The sequence below is a fragment of the Ranitomeya variabilis genome, chromosome 4, assembly GCF_051348905.1.
Source record: "Ranitomeya variabilis isolate aRanVar5 chromosome 4, aRanVar5.hap1, whole genome shotgun sequence".
Classification (NCBI taxonomy): Eukaryota; Metazoa; Chordata; class Amphibia; order Anura; family Dendrobatidae; genus Ranitomeya; species Ranitomeya variabilis.
This window is the reverse complement of record NC_135235.1, coordinates 228,024,030-228,040,828: the sequence shown is the minus strand read 5'-3', so window position 1 is coordinate 228,040,828 and position 16,799 is coordinate 228,024,030. Positions and strand designations below refer to the sequence as shown.

Below are 16,799 nucleotides of genomic sequence, written 5' to 3'. Positions count from 1 at the left end.
CCGATCATATACACCTGTACTGACCATATACACCTGTACTGATCATATACACCTGTACTGACCATATACACCTGTACCGACACGACAATATACACCTGTACCGATCATATACACCTGTACCGATCATATACACCTGTGCCGATAATATACACCTGTACTGACCATATAGACCTGTACTGATCATATACACCTGTACTGACCATATACACCTGTACTGATCATATACACCTGTACTGACCATATACACCTGTACTGACCATATACACCTGTACCGACCATATACACCTGTACTGATTATATAGACCTGTACTGACCATATACACCTGTACCGACCATATACACCTGTACCGATCATATACACCTGTGCCGATCATATACACCTGTACTGATCATATACACCTGTACTGACCATATAGACCTGTACTGACCATATACACCTGTACGGATCATATATACACCTGTACTGATCATATATACCTGTACTGATCATATACACCTGTACTGACCATATACACCTGTACCGATCATATACACCTTTACTGACCATATACACCTGTACTGACCATATACACCTGTACTGATCATATACACCTGTACCGACCATATAGACCTGTACTGATCATATACACCTGTACTGACCATATACACCTGTACTGACCATATACACCTGTACTGATCATATACACCTGTACTGACCATATACACCTGTACCGATCATATACACCTGTACCGACCATATAGACCTGTACTGATCATATACACCTGTGCTGATCAAATACACCTGTGCTGATCATATACACCTGTGCTGATCATATACACCTGTGCTGACCATATAGACCTGTACTGACCATATGCACCTGTACTGACCATATGCACCTGTACCGATCATATACACCTGTACCGATCATATACACCTGTACCGATCATATACACCTGTACCGACCATATACACCTGTACCGACCATATAGACCTGTACTGATCATATAGACCTGTACTGACCATATACACCTGTACTGACCATATACACCTGTACCGACCATATACACCTGTACTGATTATATAGACCTGTACTGACCATATACACCTGTACCGACCATATACACCTGTACCGATCATATACACCTGTGCCGATCATATACACCTGTACTGATCATATACACCTGTACTGACCATATACACCTGTACGGATCATATACATATACACCTGTACGGATCATATGCACCTGTACCGACCATATACACCTGTACCGATCATATACACCTGTACTGACCATATACACCTGTACTGACCATATACACCTGTGCTGACCATATAGACCTGTACTGACCATATACACCTGTACTGATCATATACACCTGTACTGACCATATACACCTGTACCGATCATATACACCTTTACTGACCATATACACCTGTACTGACCATATACACCTGTACTGATCATATACACCTGTACCGACCATATAGACCTGTACTGATCATATACACCTGTACTGACCATATACACCTGTACTGATCATATACACCTGTACTGACCATATACACCTGTACTGACCATATACACCTGTACCGATCATATACACCTGTACCGACCATATAGACCTGTACTGATCATATACACCTGTGCTGATCAAATACACCTGTGCTGATCATATACACCTGTGCTGATCATATACACCTGTGCTGACCATATAGACCTGTACTGACCATATGCACCTGTACTGACCATATGCACCTGTACTGACCATATACACCTGTACCGATCATATACACCTGTACCGATCATATACACCTGTACCGATCATATACACCTGTACCGACCATATACACCTGTACCGACCATATACACCTGTACTGACCATATACACCTGTACTGATCATATACACCTGTACTGATCATATACACCTGTACTGATCATATACACCTGTTCTGACCATATACACCTGTACTGATCATATACACCTGTACTGACCATATACACCTGTACTGACCATATACACCTGTACTGACCATTTACACCTGTACCGATCATATACACCTGTACCGATCATATAGACCTGTACTGATCATAGACACCTGTACTGATCATAGACACCTGTACCGATCATATACACCTGTACTGACCATATACACCTGTACTGACCATATACACCTGTACTGATCATATACACCTGTTCTGACCATATACACCTGTACTGATCATATACACCTGTACTGACCATATAGACCTGTACTGATTATATAGACCTGTACTGATCATATACACCTGTACTGACCATATACACCTGTACTGATCATATACACCTGTACTGACCATACACCTGTACTTATCATATACTCCTGTACTGATCATATACACCTGTGCTGATCATATACACCTGTGCTGATCATATACACCTGTATTGGTTATATACACCTGTACTGATTATATGCACCTGTACTGATCATATACACCTGTACTAATCATATACTCCTGTACTGATCATATACACCTGTACTGACCATATACACCTGTACTGATCATATACACCTGTACTGATCATATACACCAGTACTAATCATATACTCCTGTACTGATCATATACACCTGTGCTGATCATATACACCTGTATTGGTTATATACTCCTGTACTGACCATACACCTGTACTGATCATATACACCTGTACTGATCCATTGGATTCATTGTAAAAACAAACAAACACACATTTTTATTTATTGAGCTTTACACTTTGGCAACACAAAGTTGCAAGCAAAATGTGATTGTGACAGAACTTCAGTTGTCCCCTATGAGAAAAGTAGCCGACTTAGATCCCTGTAATCTGTGGGGACACCTAGCAGTACGTTTTCAGTTTTCCTACAGCGCCACCACAGGTGAAATAAGGTGTTGCACATTGTCCTTTCATATCAATAGGCTTTGTGTGGAATATAGTACAGGACAGGTTCTCCAGTTTTAGACATTCTTGGTAAATTTTGAAGGCCACAATGAGGAGTTGTATTCTTTTGAAGGCCACAACGAGGAGTTGTATGCTTTTGAAGGCCACGATGAGGAGTTGTATGCTTTTGAAGGCCACGATGAGGAGTTGTATGCTTTTGAAGGCCTCGATGAGGAATTTTATAGAGTTTTGGAGAAGTTATAAATCTTTGTGTAAGACACAGAAACAGCTGAGCATGCTCCCTCCTAGAAGAGCACGTATGACCACTCCGCCTAGCTGTGGTAGTCAACAATTGTCTTTGATTCTGATGGAATCTTTGTGTTTTATGACCTCATTGGTTCCGCATCGTCCATAGTGGAAGAGCAGACGATCAGTCCAGCACACACTAGTGATAATACCTATCCAGATCAATGAACCTAGTGCCCCTCGTTTTATTTTTGGGGATCCTACTACGTAAGAAAGCATCTGCCAAAACTGTGTTCTGTCCGGCTCAACAACCTTGTAGAACCGCATTTGCTTCTTACAATTCCATAACTCTAAAATGTGGAGACCGACCTGAAAACGCCCTTGTGCAATGGCAATACCTTGAATGGAACAAGCCCAACATGCAGGCATTGACTTTCAGACAAAGTAGCGGTTCCACGCCTTCGGATAATCTCAACCGGCAAGAACATATGAAGGTCTTGGATCTGATCTCAAGGTCTGAGATAGAATCCGGAAATCTCAAGCTCCTTTCCCCTAGAGCGGAGAACTCGGGAATCTACGCTTGTAAATATGAGAGGAGACTTCTGGCTTCTTACGAAATTGATTTCCAGGACACCACAAACATCTACATCTCACATGTCTCTTTGGGCCAAAGTGTCCAAACCAACCACAGCGTAGACCTGGGTGAGGTGGGCATTGCGAAGATGTTCACCGTATGGAACGATTGGCAGCTCTGTGACCGGTGCAGGATGCCAGGGGAAATGAAGAGACTTGGGTTTTGCTACGTTACGATCACAAGAAACTCCTTCGTTATAGAGACGCCCCGGCCGTGTGGACTTTCGCAATCCAATAATAGTCAGATTCGGTCTCTACACAAACCTGAGCTAAGGATTAAGATTTGTACGGAGGCTTGTAATGAGATCGCATCTACGGAGGATGAAGACTTCATGATGGTGATAGACAACTATCGCACTTATCTCCACGCCGATGTCTTGCTTACGTGTCCAATGGCTTCGATCTACGAGTAAGCAAGAAGCAGAAAACCTTCTGTTTTCCATGGATTGGGAAGTCGAATTCCACAAAAAATTCTTTGACACTTTAGGAGATAACATTGGTGGCGATCTATGCAGTGGCAAAGCATTAAGGGCTGAGAGGTGGTCTGTGTGCACAAAATTTCTCCTTGCCCTGTCTATGAAGTGCACAGCTGTGCAGATGAGATTGTCACCGAGGGCTGCGCTCTGCATAGGCAGCAACCAAGATGTTAAAGCTCTCAGTATAATGAAGTGCACTTTTTCATCTCGGGTCGCTGCCTATGTAGAGCGCAGCAGCTGATGACAAGCTCATCTCCACCTCTGTGTTACACATAAGCAGTGACTGGGATAACAGAAGATTGGCAGCTCATGAATGAAGACTGTGCGCCGTATTCAATACTGTCTTTAGAGCTGATTGAAAAATGGTTTTAACTTCTCTGACTAAAACTAGGATTAGAGCTAAGGTTAGGGTTAGAAATAGAACTAGCGTTAGGGCTAAGCTTAGGTTTACATTTAGGACTATGGCTGTGGTTAGGCTTATGTTTCTGAAAAGGACTAAGGTTAAGACTAAGGTAAGGTTTAGGGCTAAGGCTAGGTTTGGGGTTAGGAATAGAAATAGGGTTAGGGCTAAGGTTAGGCTTATGTTTAGGAAAAGGTCTAAAGTTAAGACTAATTTAAAGTTTAGGGCTAAGGTTAGGTTAGGAATAGGATAGGGGTAGGGATATGGTTAGGGATAATGTTTAGGGCTAAGGTTAGGTTTTGGAATAATTCTGGGGTTATGGCTATGGTTAGCTTAGGTTTGGAAATAGGACTAGGGTTAAGGCTAAGGTTAGGAATAGGACTAGGGTTAGGGCTGTGGTTAGGGATAATGTTCGGTTTAGGAATAGGCTTTGGTTTAGGACTAAGGCTATGTCTAGGGATAATACTAGCTTTAAGCCTTAGGGTTGGGAATATGACTAGGGTTAAGGCTAAGGTTAAGGTTAGGAATAGGACTAGGGTGAGGGCTAAGGTTAGATTTAAGTTTAGAACTAGGGTTAGGGTTATGGTTAAGCTTATGTTTCAGAAAAGGACTAAGGTTAAGACTAATGTAAGGTTTAGTGCTAAGGTTCAATTGGGGTTAGGAATAGGACTAGGATTATGGCTAGGGTTAGGATTATGTTTAGGAAAAGGTCTAAGGTTGAGACTAATTTAAGTTTTAGGGCTATGGTTAGGTTAGGCATAGGATAGGGTTAGGGATTTGCTTAGAGAGAATGTTAGGTTTAGGAATAGTGCTGGGGTTAAGGCTATGGTTAGGCTTAGGGTTGGGAATAGGACTAGGGTTAGAACTAAGGTTAGATTTAGGGTTAGGGATAATACTAGGGTTAGGGCTAAGCTTAGGAATAGGGTTAGGGCTAAGGTTAGGGTAGGGCTAATGTTATGCTGTGGGTTGGGAATAGGACTAGGGTTAGGGCTAAGTTTAGGGATAAAAATAGGGATTGGGCTATAATTAAATATTACAGAAAAAAACAAGAGGGTCGAAGGGCAGGCTCTAATTCCATTATATCCTGCCCTCCTTACATATTACCCCTTTAATGTTTACACCCACAGAGCCGTGTCCTGGGAACACAGAAACACTACTTTTACACGATTACTACAGATGACGAAGAACTCTTCCTACATCCTGGACACGACGACAGGAGGAGGGACTTTGTCTATTCCCCTCTTCAATAAATCCGATGAGGGCACCTACAGGTGTTACGTGGAGCAGAGGCTGGTGGGGCAGTTCCGTGTGACCATATATGATCTCAGCGACACCTCGGAGCCCTCACGTTCTTCTCTCACTGAGTCCATCATGTTCGGTCTGGTCATATTCCTCGGGTTCCTTTTCTTTCTAAGCATATTCCAGGTCTGCAAGGACACCGCCGAGCGTCAGATTCATTAGGATCAAAGAATATTCTGGAATGTTAACAATAAAATCCCAGAAATCAATGTTCTGCTTAATTATTTAAGTTCTGTGTTCTATAGAAAGGATTGGTTTAACTGTATGGGCTTTCACCATTGAAGTCAATGCATATGTTGAACCCATCTAGAAGTAAGGTGCACCTTTATGGAGGCCTTCGACCATCGGGGACTGGGCAGTGAGCTATTAACCAGCACCGACCTCACATTAGCCTTGTAGAGCTCACCTATGGCCTCAGTGCTCTAATTGCTTTTTCTTTGGCTCATAATATATGAGATTTTTGTGCCAGATCCGCAATATTCAGCTTATTGCCCTAACAGTTTCCAAATAAACAACTTTAAATGATACAATTGTGCTTTCTCACAACCACCACTAGAGGGAGCACACTGTAGACAACGTGTACATTGATCTCAATAGCAACACTGTATGCAGTAACTTATATACTCCCTCTAGTGGTGACTTCAGGAAGCCACTATATTGTAGATTTGGATCTCTGTATGGGAAAAGCAAATTTCTGATTGCTGTAAAGAAATCTTTAGAAAGTAATCAGAATGTAAGATCAAGATATTAGATAAAAATCAGACCTTTTCTATCATTTAAAAAGCATCCCTGCGGTCAGGTAAAGTAAGAATTATAGTATTTCCTGGCACTTGTTTGGATGAGTCCTTTATAACTTGGGTTCTGGCTCTTTCCTGACTCATTAAAGGGATCACCTCCCATTTTCAAGTACTTTAACTCTAATAATGGACATGGACTGGGTTTGTCTTCATTAGAAAGCCCCTTCAGTTTTGCAAAAAAATCCAACCCTGCGGTGCTCGGATCTCACAGTATCACCTGCCTGGCTGTCTGCATTATTCAGGAGCTGACGTAATAAACACTAAGTTACCGGAACCTGATGCTTCAGCCATTATATTAACCCTTTGGTACAGAATTCAGAATATATTCACTATTATATTTGCACCTTTTTTTGTCTTGTGTTTCCTGTTCCTGTTTTTCATTTGTGTTATTCAAAAAAAAATTTTTAATTTTATTTTACACGTTTATTTAATCTTTTATGTTTGTCATTGTTAATAAAGTTCGGAACTTCCAGGTGATTCATCAATTGTAACTTTTTAAAAAGTTGCTCCATTTTTGCGCAAACGTCACTTCCTCCCCTTTTTTCCCTTTAAGGAGTATTTTTTTGTTTTTAAATGCAAATTTTTGCAATATTTTAGCAGTAAATGCAATTTGGGTTTTTTTTGCACTAAAGTTAAATACAAAAATAAAAATCATTTTTTTTTACTTTGCTCAAAAAGAATGAACCGTTTATATAAAACTTAGAGGGAAAAAAGTCAAAAGATACAAAAAGAAAACTGATTTAAAAAAAAAAAAATTATTATTAATTTCCTTCCGAGTGGTCGGATCTGAATTTGATATAACGTCTATGTAGATGTAACTGAGAATTAATCTAGTGCCGATGCTGGAGATGTCATAGGTTTGGTCCAGATGAGTAGATTTCTGCATGGCTCCCTGGACAATGAACCGTTGTGGCCGCTGGCTGTGTGTATCATACAGTCCATTGATGATGTCCCTGCAGATCTTCGCTCACAATGACTAATGTTTGTGACTCATGGCCCCCGGATTAATAATCCCACCCTTTGTTTAGGTGATTTACACACTTGGATTGCGGCCCCCGGCTGTGACAGACACAACCAGGACTGTGACCTGTCACAAATATGTACAGTATGAATAATATGGCCGCTCCTGGCAAAACTGCTCTCCATCCAAGAGGTTCTGCAGATGCCGCCATCCGGCTTCCCTAAAGTCTTGAGCCACAAATCTGCCTCATTACCAGGGATTAGAAATAAAGGAAATGTGTCACTAATTAATTAGACAGAAAAGCCTCAGAAAGTGTAGAACAAATATAACCAGTTGTAACAACTCAAAAAAAGAAACTTTTTTTTCACTGACGTTCTGAAACTTTCCGAAATACGATGGCGCTTCATGCGCCAGTCTCGTTTCAGAATGCGACGAATTTATCCGAAAGTGTGAGCTTCTTAATTAATTTGGTACATCGTTAGGCAAAGCCAGAAATGTTATGCCACCCGGGGATTGAAAGTACATTTCTGGCAGTTTTCCCGCATAAAATTTGATACACTTCTTCCATTTGCCAAGTTCCACCCGCATTTCGAAAAGTTAGTAAAGACTGAAGACAAAACACCAAAAGTTACAAAAACATTTTAAGAAGTTTTACTTTAGAAAACATATGTCCATAGAAAAGAAAGCGGATTGGCACATACTGTCCCGTGCAACAAAATCCTTTATTGTGGCATCATCATACCAACAGCAGGCAGATAAAACATTGGAGCAAATACAGATGGTGATCGTTTCACGCTTACATTGCGCTTTAACAGGTCCTGTTGAAGCGCAATGTAAGCGTGAAACGATTGTCTTCTGTATTTGCTCCACTGTTTTATCTGCCTGCTGTTGGTATGATGATGCCACAATAAAGGATTTTGTTGCACGGGACAGTATGTGCCAATCCGCTCTCTTTTATGTGGACATACAGATTCTTTTCCTTTGGAAGTGGCACCCGTCATCCCTGGTGTATGTGCAGCTTCATCAACCCGAGGTCATACAGCTGTGCCTTTGTCCTGCTTCTCTTCCATGGTATGTTACTTTAGAAAACATTCAGAATTTTTTATTAGTTTTTGTCTTCGTTGAAGTTTTTTTACCCCAAATTCTTCAAATTGACGCACGTGGTTTATTAATTTTGTGTTCTTTATTTTTGTTTATTTACTTGGCGCATTTTACTCTAAATTTGTGCAAAAATTGCAGGCATATGTAAAACTATTCTGGGCGATGGGGACTGGAGCACAATTGCATCAGATTTTGCAACTTTTTGATGAATTGGCTGCAAATGTGGGAAAAACACAGGTAAGCCGACCCCCCCCCAAAAAAAAAAATAAAAAAATGAAGAAGAAATATAAAATAGACTTATAAAAGGCGCAAATTAAAGAAGAATTTGTTACAAATAAAAAACAGGCAAGAAAACATCAAAAACTAGAAAAAGGTACATTTCCAGATAATATCACTTGCTTAAAGTGAATAGCATCATCTTTGTTTTGCTACATTTATATCCAGATAATGAGTTGCCAGCAGAAGAAATGTATCAGTGGACATAAAATGTATCAGTGGAGGCAAAAAGTATCAGTTTAAAGATTGATTCATTTCATAGAGGATTGTCCAAACAGGAATGTAGTTTAGATACAATACAATGATATAAGTTACATCAGGAGGGGAGGAGGGGGATGCAGATGCAGTTTTTTTTACTTGAGCTCAGTCTTTAAGACTGGAGAAGAGGTCAGAGTGATAATATAATGGGTTGGCTGAAAACACAGATCCTGACATCACACCTGAGACATATAGGAGGTGCAGCAAGAGCAAAGGCGGGGAGGAGGGGGATGCAGCTGCAATTTTTCGCTCATCAGCCGGGACTGCATGTTGAGAGAGGGGAGAGGAGGTAAAGTGATGAGAAAATGGGGTAGATCTGAGGTGCTCAAGTAGCAGCAAGAAGGTAAATGAGCTGAGCCAGGAGGGGAGGAGAGGGATGCCACTGCATTTTTTTTACATTAGCTCAGTCTGTAAGACTAGAGAAGAGGTCAGAGTGGTGAGAGGTAAGAGGAGGGGGATGCAGTTGCAGTGTTTCTCAATGCATGCTGTGAGAGGGAAGAGGAGGTAAAGTGATGAAAAAATGGAGTAGATCAAAGGCCCTCACATAGCAGCAGCAAGATAAATGAGCTGAAGCAAGAGGGGAGGTAGGGGATGCCGCTGCAGTTTTTCCTTCCATTAGATCAGTCTGTAAGACTAGAGGAGAGGTCAGATTTATACGAGGTAAGAGGAGGGGGATGCAGCTGCAGTTTTTTTTTACATTAGCTCAGTCTATAAGACTAGAGAAGAGGTCAGATTGGTACTAGGTAAGGGGAGGGGGAAGCAGCTGCAGTTTTTCCTACCATTAGCTCAGTCTGTAAGACTAGAGGAGAGGTCAGATTTATACGAGGTAAGAGGAGGGGGATGCAGCTGCAGTTTTTTTTACATTAGCTCAGTCTATAAGACTAGTGAAGAGGTCAGATTGGTACGAGGTAAGAGGAGGGGGATGAAGCTGCAGTTTTTATTTATGTCAGCTCAGCCTGTACGACTAGAGAAGAGGTCAGATTGGAGAGAGGTAAGAGGAGGGGGATGCAGCTGCAGTTTTTTTTTACATTAGCTCGGTCTATTAGACTGGAGAAGAGGTCCTGTGGTACGAAGTAAGAGGAGGGGGATGCAGCTGCAGTTTTTATTTATATCAGCTCAGCCTGTACGACTAGAGAAGAGGTCAGATTGGAATGAGGTAAGAGGAGGGGGATGCAGCTGCAGATTTTTACATTAGCTCAGTCTGTAAGACTAAAGAAAAGGTCAGAGTGGCAAGAGGAGGGGGATGCAGCTGCAGATTTGTCTCAAAATGCATGGCGTGAGAGGGGAGAGGAGGTAAAAGTAGTGAGACACAGACCTTTATATCCTACAAGGATGAGCCCACTCACTCTAAAATGTGCACGTGTGGCATTGTTGGGGGGATGGTGTTAGTCTTCATTTTTTATTTCAGTCCCAAAAAAAGTTTTTTTACAGTTGCAAAAGTACACACGGGGTCAAAATTGTTGGTAGCCCTTGTTTAATGACAGACAGACCCACAATGGTCAGAGAAATAACTTGAATCTGACAAAAGTAATAATAAATAAAAGATCTATGAAAATGAATAAATGAAAGTCAGACATTGCTTTTCAACCATGCTTCCACAGAATTTACAAAAATAAAACTCATGAAATAGGCCTGGACAGAAATGATGGGACCCCTGAAAATAATGTGACAAAAGGGACATGTTAAATTATGATGTGTCCACTAACTATCATCACAGGGGTCTACAATCTTGGAATCAGTGAGTTATAAGACCATCTCCAAGCAGCGTGATGTTCCTGTGACTACAGCTGCACATATTATTCAGAAATATAAGATCCACTGGACTGTAGCCGACCTCCCTGGACGTGGCCGCAGGAGGAAAATTGGTGAAAATCAAAGAGATGGATAATACGAATGGTAACAAAAGAGTCCAGAAAACCTTCTAAACAGATTAAAGGTGAACTTCAAGCTCAAGGAACATCAGAGTCAGACCGCACCATCCGTCATTGTCTGAGCCAAAGTGGACTTCATGGGAGATGACCAAGGAGGACACCATTGTTGAAAAGAAAAATCATAAAAAGCCAGACTGGAATTTGCCAAACTACATGTTCTCAAGACACAAAGCTTCTGGGAGAATGTCCTATGGACAGATGAGATAAAAATGTAACTTTTTGGCAAGGCACATCAGCTCTATGTTCACAGACAGAAAAATGAAGCATATCAAGAAAAGAACACTGTCCCTACTGTGAAACATGGAGGAGGCTCTGTTATGTTCTGGGGCTGCTTTGCTGCATCTGGCACAGGGTGTCCAGAATCTGTGCAGGGTACAATGAAATCTCAACACTATCAAGGGATTCTACAGACAAATGTGCTGCCCAGTGTCAGAAAGCTTGGTCTCAGTCGCAGGTCATGGGTCTTGCAGCAGGATAAGGACCCAAAACACACAGCTAAAAACACCAAGAATGGCTAAGAGGAAAACACTGGACTATTCTGAAGGGGCCTTCTATGAGCCATGACCTACATCCTACTGAGCATCTTTGGAAAGAGATGAAACATGGCGCCTGGAAAAGGCAACCTCCAAACACGAGACAACTGGAGCAGTTTGCTCTTGAGGAGTGGGCCGAAATACCTGTCGAGAGCAGCAGAAGTCTCATTGACAGCTACAGGAATCATTTGATTGCCTCAAAAGGTTGTACAACAAAATATTAAGTTAAGGAACCATCATTTTTGTCCAGGCCGATTTCATGAGATTCTGTGGAAGCATGGTGGACAAGCAATGTCTGACTTCCATTTGTTCATTTTCAGAGATCTTTTATTTATTATTACTTTTGTCAGATTCAAGTTATTTCTGTGACCATTGTGGGTTTTTCTGTGATTAAACGAGGGGTACCAACAATTTTGACCACGTGTGTAAATCAAGTGATGAGCCAATAAACGTGCAGGACCCGGGAGTAGCCGCCAGGTCAGTATTCCAGGAGTCCCATGAGCCGCCTCCTATCTGCCGTCATCCGCAGTGTCACACCACAATGACGTTGTGCCGTCTGATCGGAAGTGAAGCCGTGGATGGCGGCAGGTAAGAGGCGGGTGTAGGGTCCCGTCCAGTGGCCACAGTAGTGATCCGCTCATCTCTAACGCTGGCGTGGGCTCGCGGCTCGTATGTGATGTGGAGAAAGGTGCGCGTTGTCCGCCGATGTCCGAGGACGCCCTGATGGGGCACACTGGTGTTCGCGAAGAGCGCTATCGATAGTCGACATTTTGTAGCATTTTCTTTGCACGTTGAACATTTTACCAATATTCCCACAAGAAAAAGACATAACCATCATCTGCTGCACGGCCAAGGGTTAAAGGAGTCAAGTGCCAACCTAACAAAGCTCTGTTGTGAGGGGCTTGGAGGTCGGTCCGGAGGGACAATCCTCGCAGCTCTGTGGCTATTTGTCCTTTGTTTCGTGCAGAGGGTGGTATCACTTGGTACTGTCGGTGCGTTACCGGGCATGACACACACAGCAGCACATCTCTACTGGGAGAAGATATGACAAGCCGTCCTGACTGACCGGGGTGAGTCCTCCATCACAAGTGAAAAGCAAAAATAATAAGAATGACTATATATTATTATCATTTATTATTATATATAATTTATTATTATTATTATTATTTATCATTTATTAATACTATTAATAATAGTAATAATAACAATAAATAATAACAGTATTAGTGATAATAATAATACCAATAATAATAAACAATGAAATTAGCTATTTTACTACTTATGCAATTATCATTAACTGTTAATTATTATAAACTAGTATTGCCATTAAAAATAGTAATTATTGTTATTAGTAATATGAAATTAGCTTTTTTACTTCTTATATGATAATTGCTATTATTATTTATTTATTGCTATTAACTGTTATTAATTATTAATAACTAGTATTATAATTAAGAATAATTATTATTAGTGAATAATAATTTGACATGAGCTCTTTTAACTACTTATATGAATATTAACTATTATTCGTTATTCTAAACTGTTATAATAATACTGAATAATAATAATAATAATAATAATATGAAATTAGCTCTTTTAACTACCTATATGATTATTATTAAATAATATTCATTATTCTAAACTATAATAATAATAGTTAATAATAATAATTTGAAATTAGCTATTTTTACTACTTATATGATTATAAACTATTATTAATTATTAAGTATTATAAACTATTATTAATAATAACTATTAATAATATAAAATTAGCTCTTTTTACTACTTATATAATTATTTTTTATTGTTATTAACTATTATTAATTATTAACTAGTATTATCATGAATCATAATTATTGTTAATGAATAATAATATGAAATTAGCTATTTTTACTATTTATATGATTATTATTATTATTTGTATTATGGATTTGGATAATTTTGGTGGTATTTTTTTTTTACTTAAGTACATATATTTTTTATCAATATATTTGCAGTAGAGTCTCATGTAAAGCGCTAGATCTTTTGGTTTACCACAGCTTCTTATGTGTCGTACTATGTAACAGAATGAGTTATCAGTGAGTCGGTCAGCGAGCTCAGCAGGATCTGTAACTATTGTGTTTCTTCTCCTGAACTCTAAGCACAAGTCCTAATGAAAGGGATTCTGTCATGTTGAAAATGGTATCTGATGTGCACGGAGCAGGAGGAGCAGATCGGATTGATAGACATTTATATGGGAAAAAGTTTCATTAAAAGTTGTATTTGATTCAGTAAAATCCTTGGAGTTTGTAGGTAGGAGTCCAGTGGGCGGTGCTTCTTAGTTATTTACCGTCTGCTCTGCATGACTGTACATCTAGAGGTAGCTGTCAATCACTAATAGTCCCGCCCACTGGACTCATAATACAAACACAGGGATAAGTTATACTGAATCTTTTCCAAGAAACCTTTATATAAATTTGCTCAGTTTCTCCTCTAAACCCTCCTACCCACAGATCGGGTATATTATTTTGGCAGTGTATGGTGTAGGCACCGGGTATTTGTGGACAAGAGGATTAAGATCCACTGCTCGGTGTCCGCTGGGCGGAGCCGGAGGTCTTAGTGTCTTGGTCAATCTTCTTTAAGCTCCTCCCTGGTCCGTTAGTGGATGAGGAGCTGAAAACCAGGGCATGCGCGGAGGATTTGCCCTTCTGTGGGCGCAATAATCAGTTTAGGTTTGGCGCATGCTCCATTCTAGATCTTCAGGACCGGTGCATGCGCGAACCCCAATTTTTTTTACCACCCACCCGTGGGCACACACATTTTAAAGGGTAAGGGGCTCCGCAAATCACTAATGAATATAACTTTTAAAAAATAATCTTTGGTTTGAAGCAGTGGAGAAAAGGCTTATCCCACAATCAGAAACATCCCTGTGTTATTATTACATTCTAGGAATTTTTTATTGTATTTTTTTAATTTTCACAATCAAACAATGACCTTGTCTCATGAAAAATGAACCATCTTGACGGAATGTGACCGGCAGCCTCTTATCTGTGGCAAAACTGAATCAGCAAGAGCCGCCCACGCAATCCTACTGCCTAGTGGTGCCGGCGTGAGGACAGCGCCTTGTACTAAACTGCCATACACACTGGGGGAATCAGCAGATTAGGAGTTCAGGAGGGATGTACACCGGGGTGGGCAACTACTGCCCTGGGGATTGGTAAGGGAAAGTCAGGACACTTGTATACTGGGATCAAAGGAGAGTCAGGACACCCAGTATACTGGGGTCAAAGGAGAGTCAGGACACCCCATATACTGGGGTCAAAAGAGAGTCAGAACACCCCATATACTGGGGTCAAGGGAGAGCCAGGACACCCCAAATATTGGGGTCAAGGGAGAGTCAGGAAACCCCATATACTGGGGTCAAGGGAGAGTCAGGACACCCCATACACTGGGGTCAAAGGAGAGTCAGGACACCCCATATACTGGGGTCAAAAGAGAGTCAGGACACCCCATATACTGGGGTCAAAGCAGAGTCAGGACACCCCATATACTGGGGTCAAGGGAGAGTCAAGACACCCCATACACTGGGGTCAAAGGAGAATCAGGACACCCCATATACTGGGGTCAAAAGAGAGTCAGGACACCCCATATACTGGGGTCAAAGCAGAGTCAGGACACCCCATATACTGGGGTCAAGGGAGAGTCAGGACACTCCATATACTGGGGGTCAAGGGAGAGTCAGGACACCCCATATACTGGGGTCAAAGGAGAGTCAGGACACCCCATATACTGGGGTCTAAGTAGAGTCAGGACACCCCATATACTGGGGTCAAAAGAGAGTCAGGACACCCCATATACTGGGGTCAAAGCAGAGTCAGGACACCCCATATACTGGGGTCAAGGGAGAGTCAGGACACTCCATATACTGGGGGTCAAGGGAGAGTCAGGACACCCCATATACTGGGGTCAAAGGAGAGTCAGGACACCCCATATACTGGGGTCTAAGTAGAGTCAGGACACCCCATATACTGGGGTCAAAGTAGAGTCAGGACACCCCATATACTGGGGTCAAAAGAGAGTCAGGACACCCCATATATTGGGCTCAAAGTAGAGTCAGGACATCCTGTATACTGGGGTCAAGGGTGAGTCAGGACACCCCATATACTAGGGTCAAAGGAGACTCAGGACACCCCATATACTGGGGGTCAAGGGAGAGTCAGGATACCCCATGTATTGGGCAAGCACATGAAGAGAAGGCTGCCAGCATTCACTGAGTAAGGACGCCCACTCTTGAACCAAGGAACCCACTTGGAAAATAGCAACAATCAAAAGAAGTGAGAACAGCGTCAAATCCAGGTGAAGATGTTGAAAAAAAGCTTTATTCCGCCAAGATGGCACGCCGTTTTGACCTGTAGCGGATCTTTATCCAGTACACATACCAACACACAGGGCCGGCTTATGTTGTGTGGAGACACAGTCAGCACCAATCACCACAGAAGCACAGCCCCCAAACTTACATGACATAAATTATATACAAAATCACAAAAAAATACAGACAATCTCCTTCACTGGTGTAAATCACATATCTATAATGAGCATAATATAAGTTCACATCTCAAATGGGTCAATGCTCATGTTATTTATACAAAATTGTAATACCTCATCAGCCAGTAGAAAAAATGCATCTCCCATGGATACCGATATCATCAGGAACTGGTCACCTGACTATGTCACGTGACCAGCCCATGACGCATGGCCCAAGTACGCAGGCACGTTCTGCGCAGAGAGACGCGTCGCAGCGAAGGGGGAGAGGTATCGGTCATATCCATGACACCGGAGCCGAGTGAAGGGGAAATTAATTCCGGCCATAACTATGGTAACGGAAAAACAATTTCGGTCATATCCACGGCAACGGAGTCACCCTATGACTCAAATTCACCAGATCATGTAATCATGATCTAAAGCGGGCAAATAGCCAAGCATACATATGGCCATCAAAATTCCTATGGTAAACACCAATATTATAAGAAGA

General features: G+C 41.4%; 3 protein-coding genes across 10 annotated transcripts in view; 2 read left to right on the top strand and 1 right to left on the bottom strand.

Annotated features, from left to right (window-relative positions):
- The window catches only part of LSR (lipolysis stimulated lipoprotein receptor), a 30,398-nt gene that overhangs the window by 13,426 nt on the left and 173 nt on the right, over positions 1–16,799 (bottom strand). The window lies entirely within an intron of this gene.
- Positions 3,258–6,140, top strand: FAM187B (family with sequence similarity 187 member B). Its single transcript, XM_077260148.1, has 2 exons — positions 3,258–4,165; positions 5,760–6,140. Exons 1-2 carry the CDS (start codon positions 3,348–3,350, stop codon positions 6,091–6,093), a joined length of 1,152 nt encoding a protein of 383 aa, XP_077116263.1. The 5' UTR covers positions 3,258–3,347; the 3' UTR covers positions 6,094–6,140.
- MAG (myelin associated glycoprotein) overlaps positions 12,753–16,799 on the top strand; it is a 95,134-nt gene continuing 91,087 nt past the window's right edge. For 4 of the 7 annotated variants that reach the window (XM_077260134.1, XM_077260138.1, XM_077260131.1 and 1 more), the window contains exon 1: positions 12,753–12,858. The gene's annotated coding sequence lies outside the window, so the exon portion shown is untranslated. The remainder of the gene's footprint in view (positions 12,859–16,799) is intronic. The other 3 variants (XM_077260139.1, XM_077260133.1, XM_077260142.1) reach the window with 1 other exon arrangement.

Excerpts from the sequence above, each read along its gene's own strand:
- FAM187B (XM_077260148.1), top strand. The coding sequence starts at position 3,348 with ATGAACCTAGTGCCCCTCGTTTTATTTTTGGGGATCCTACTACGTAAG. Across the intron at positions 4,166-5,759 it reads CCAATGGCTTCGATCTACGA|AGCCGTGTCCTGGGAACACA; the intron begins GTAAGCAAGAAG and ends TTACACCCACAG.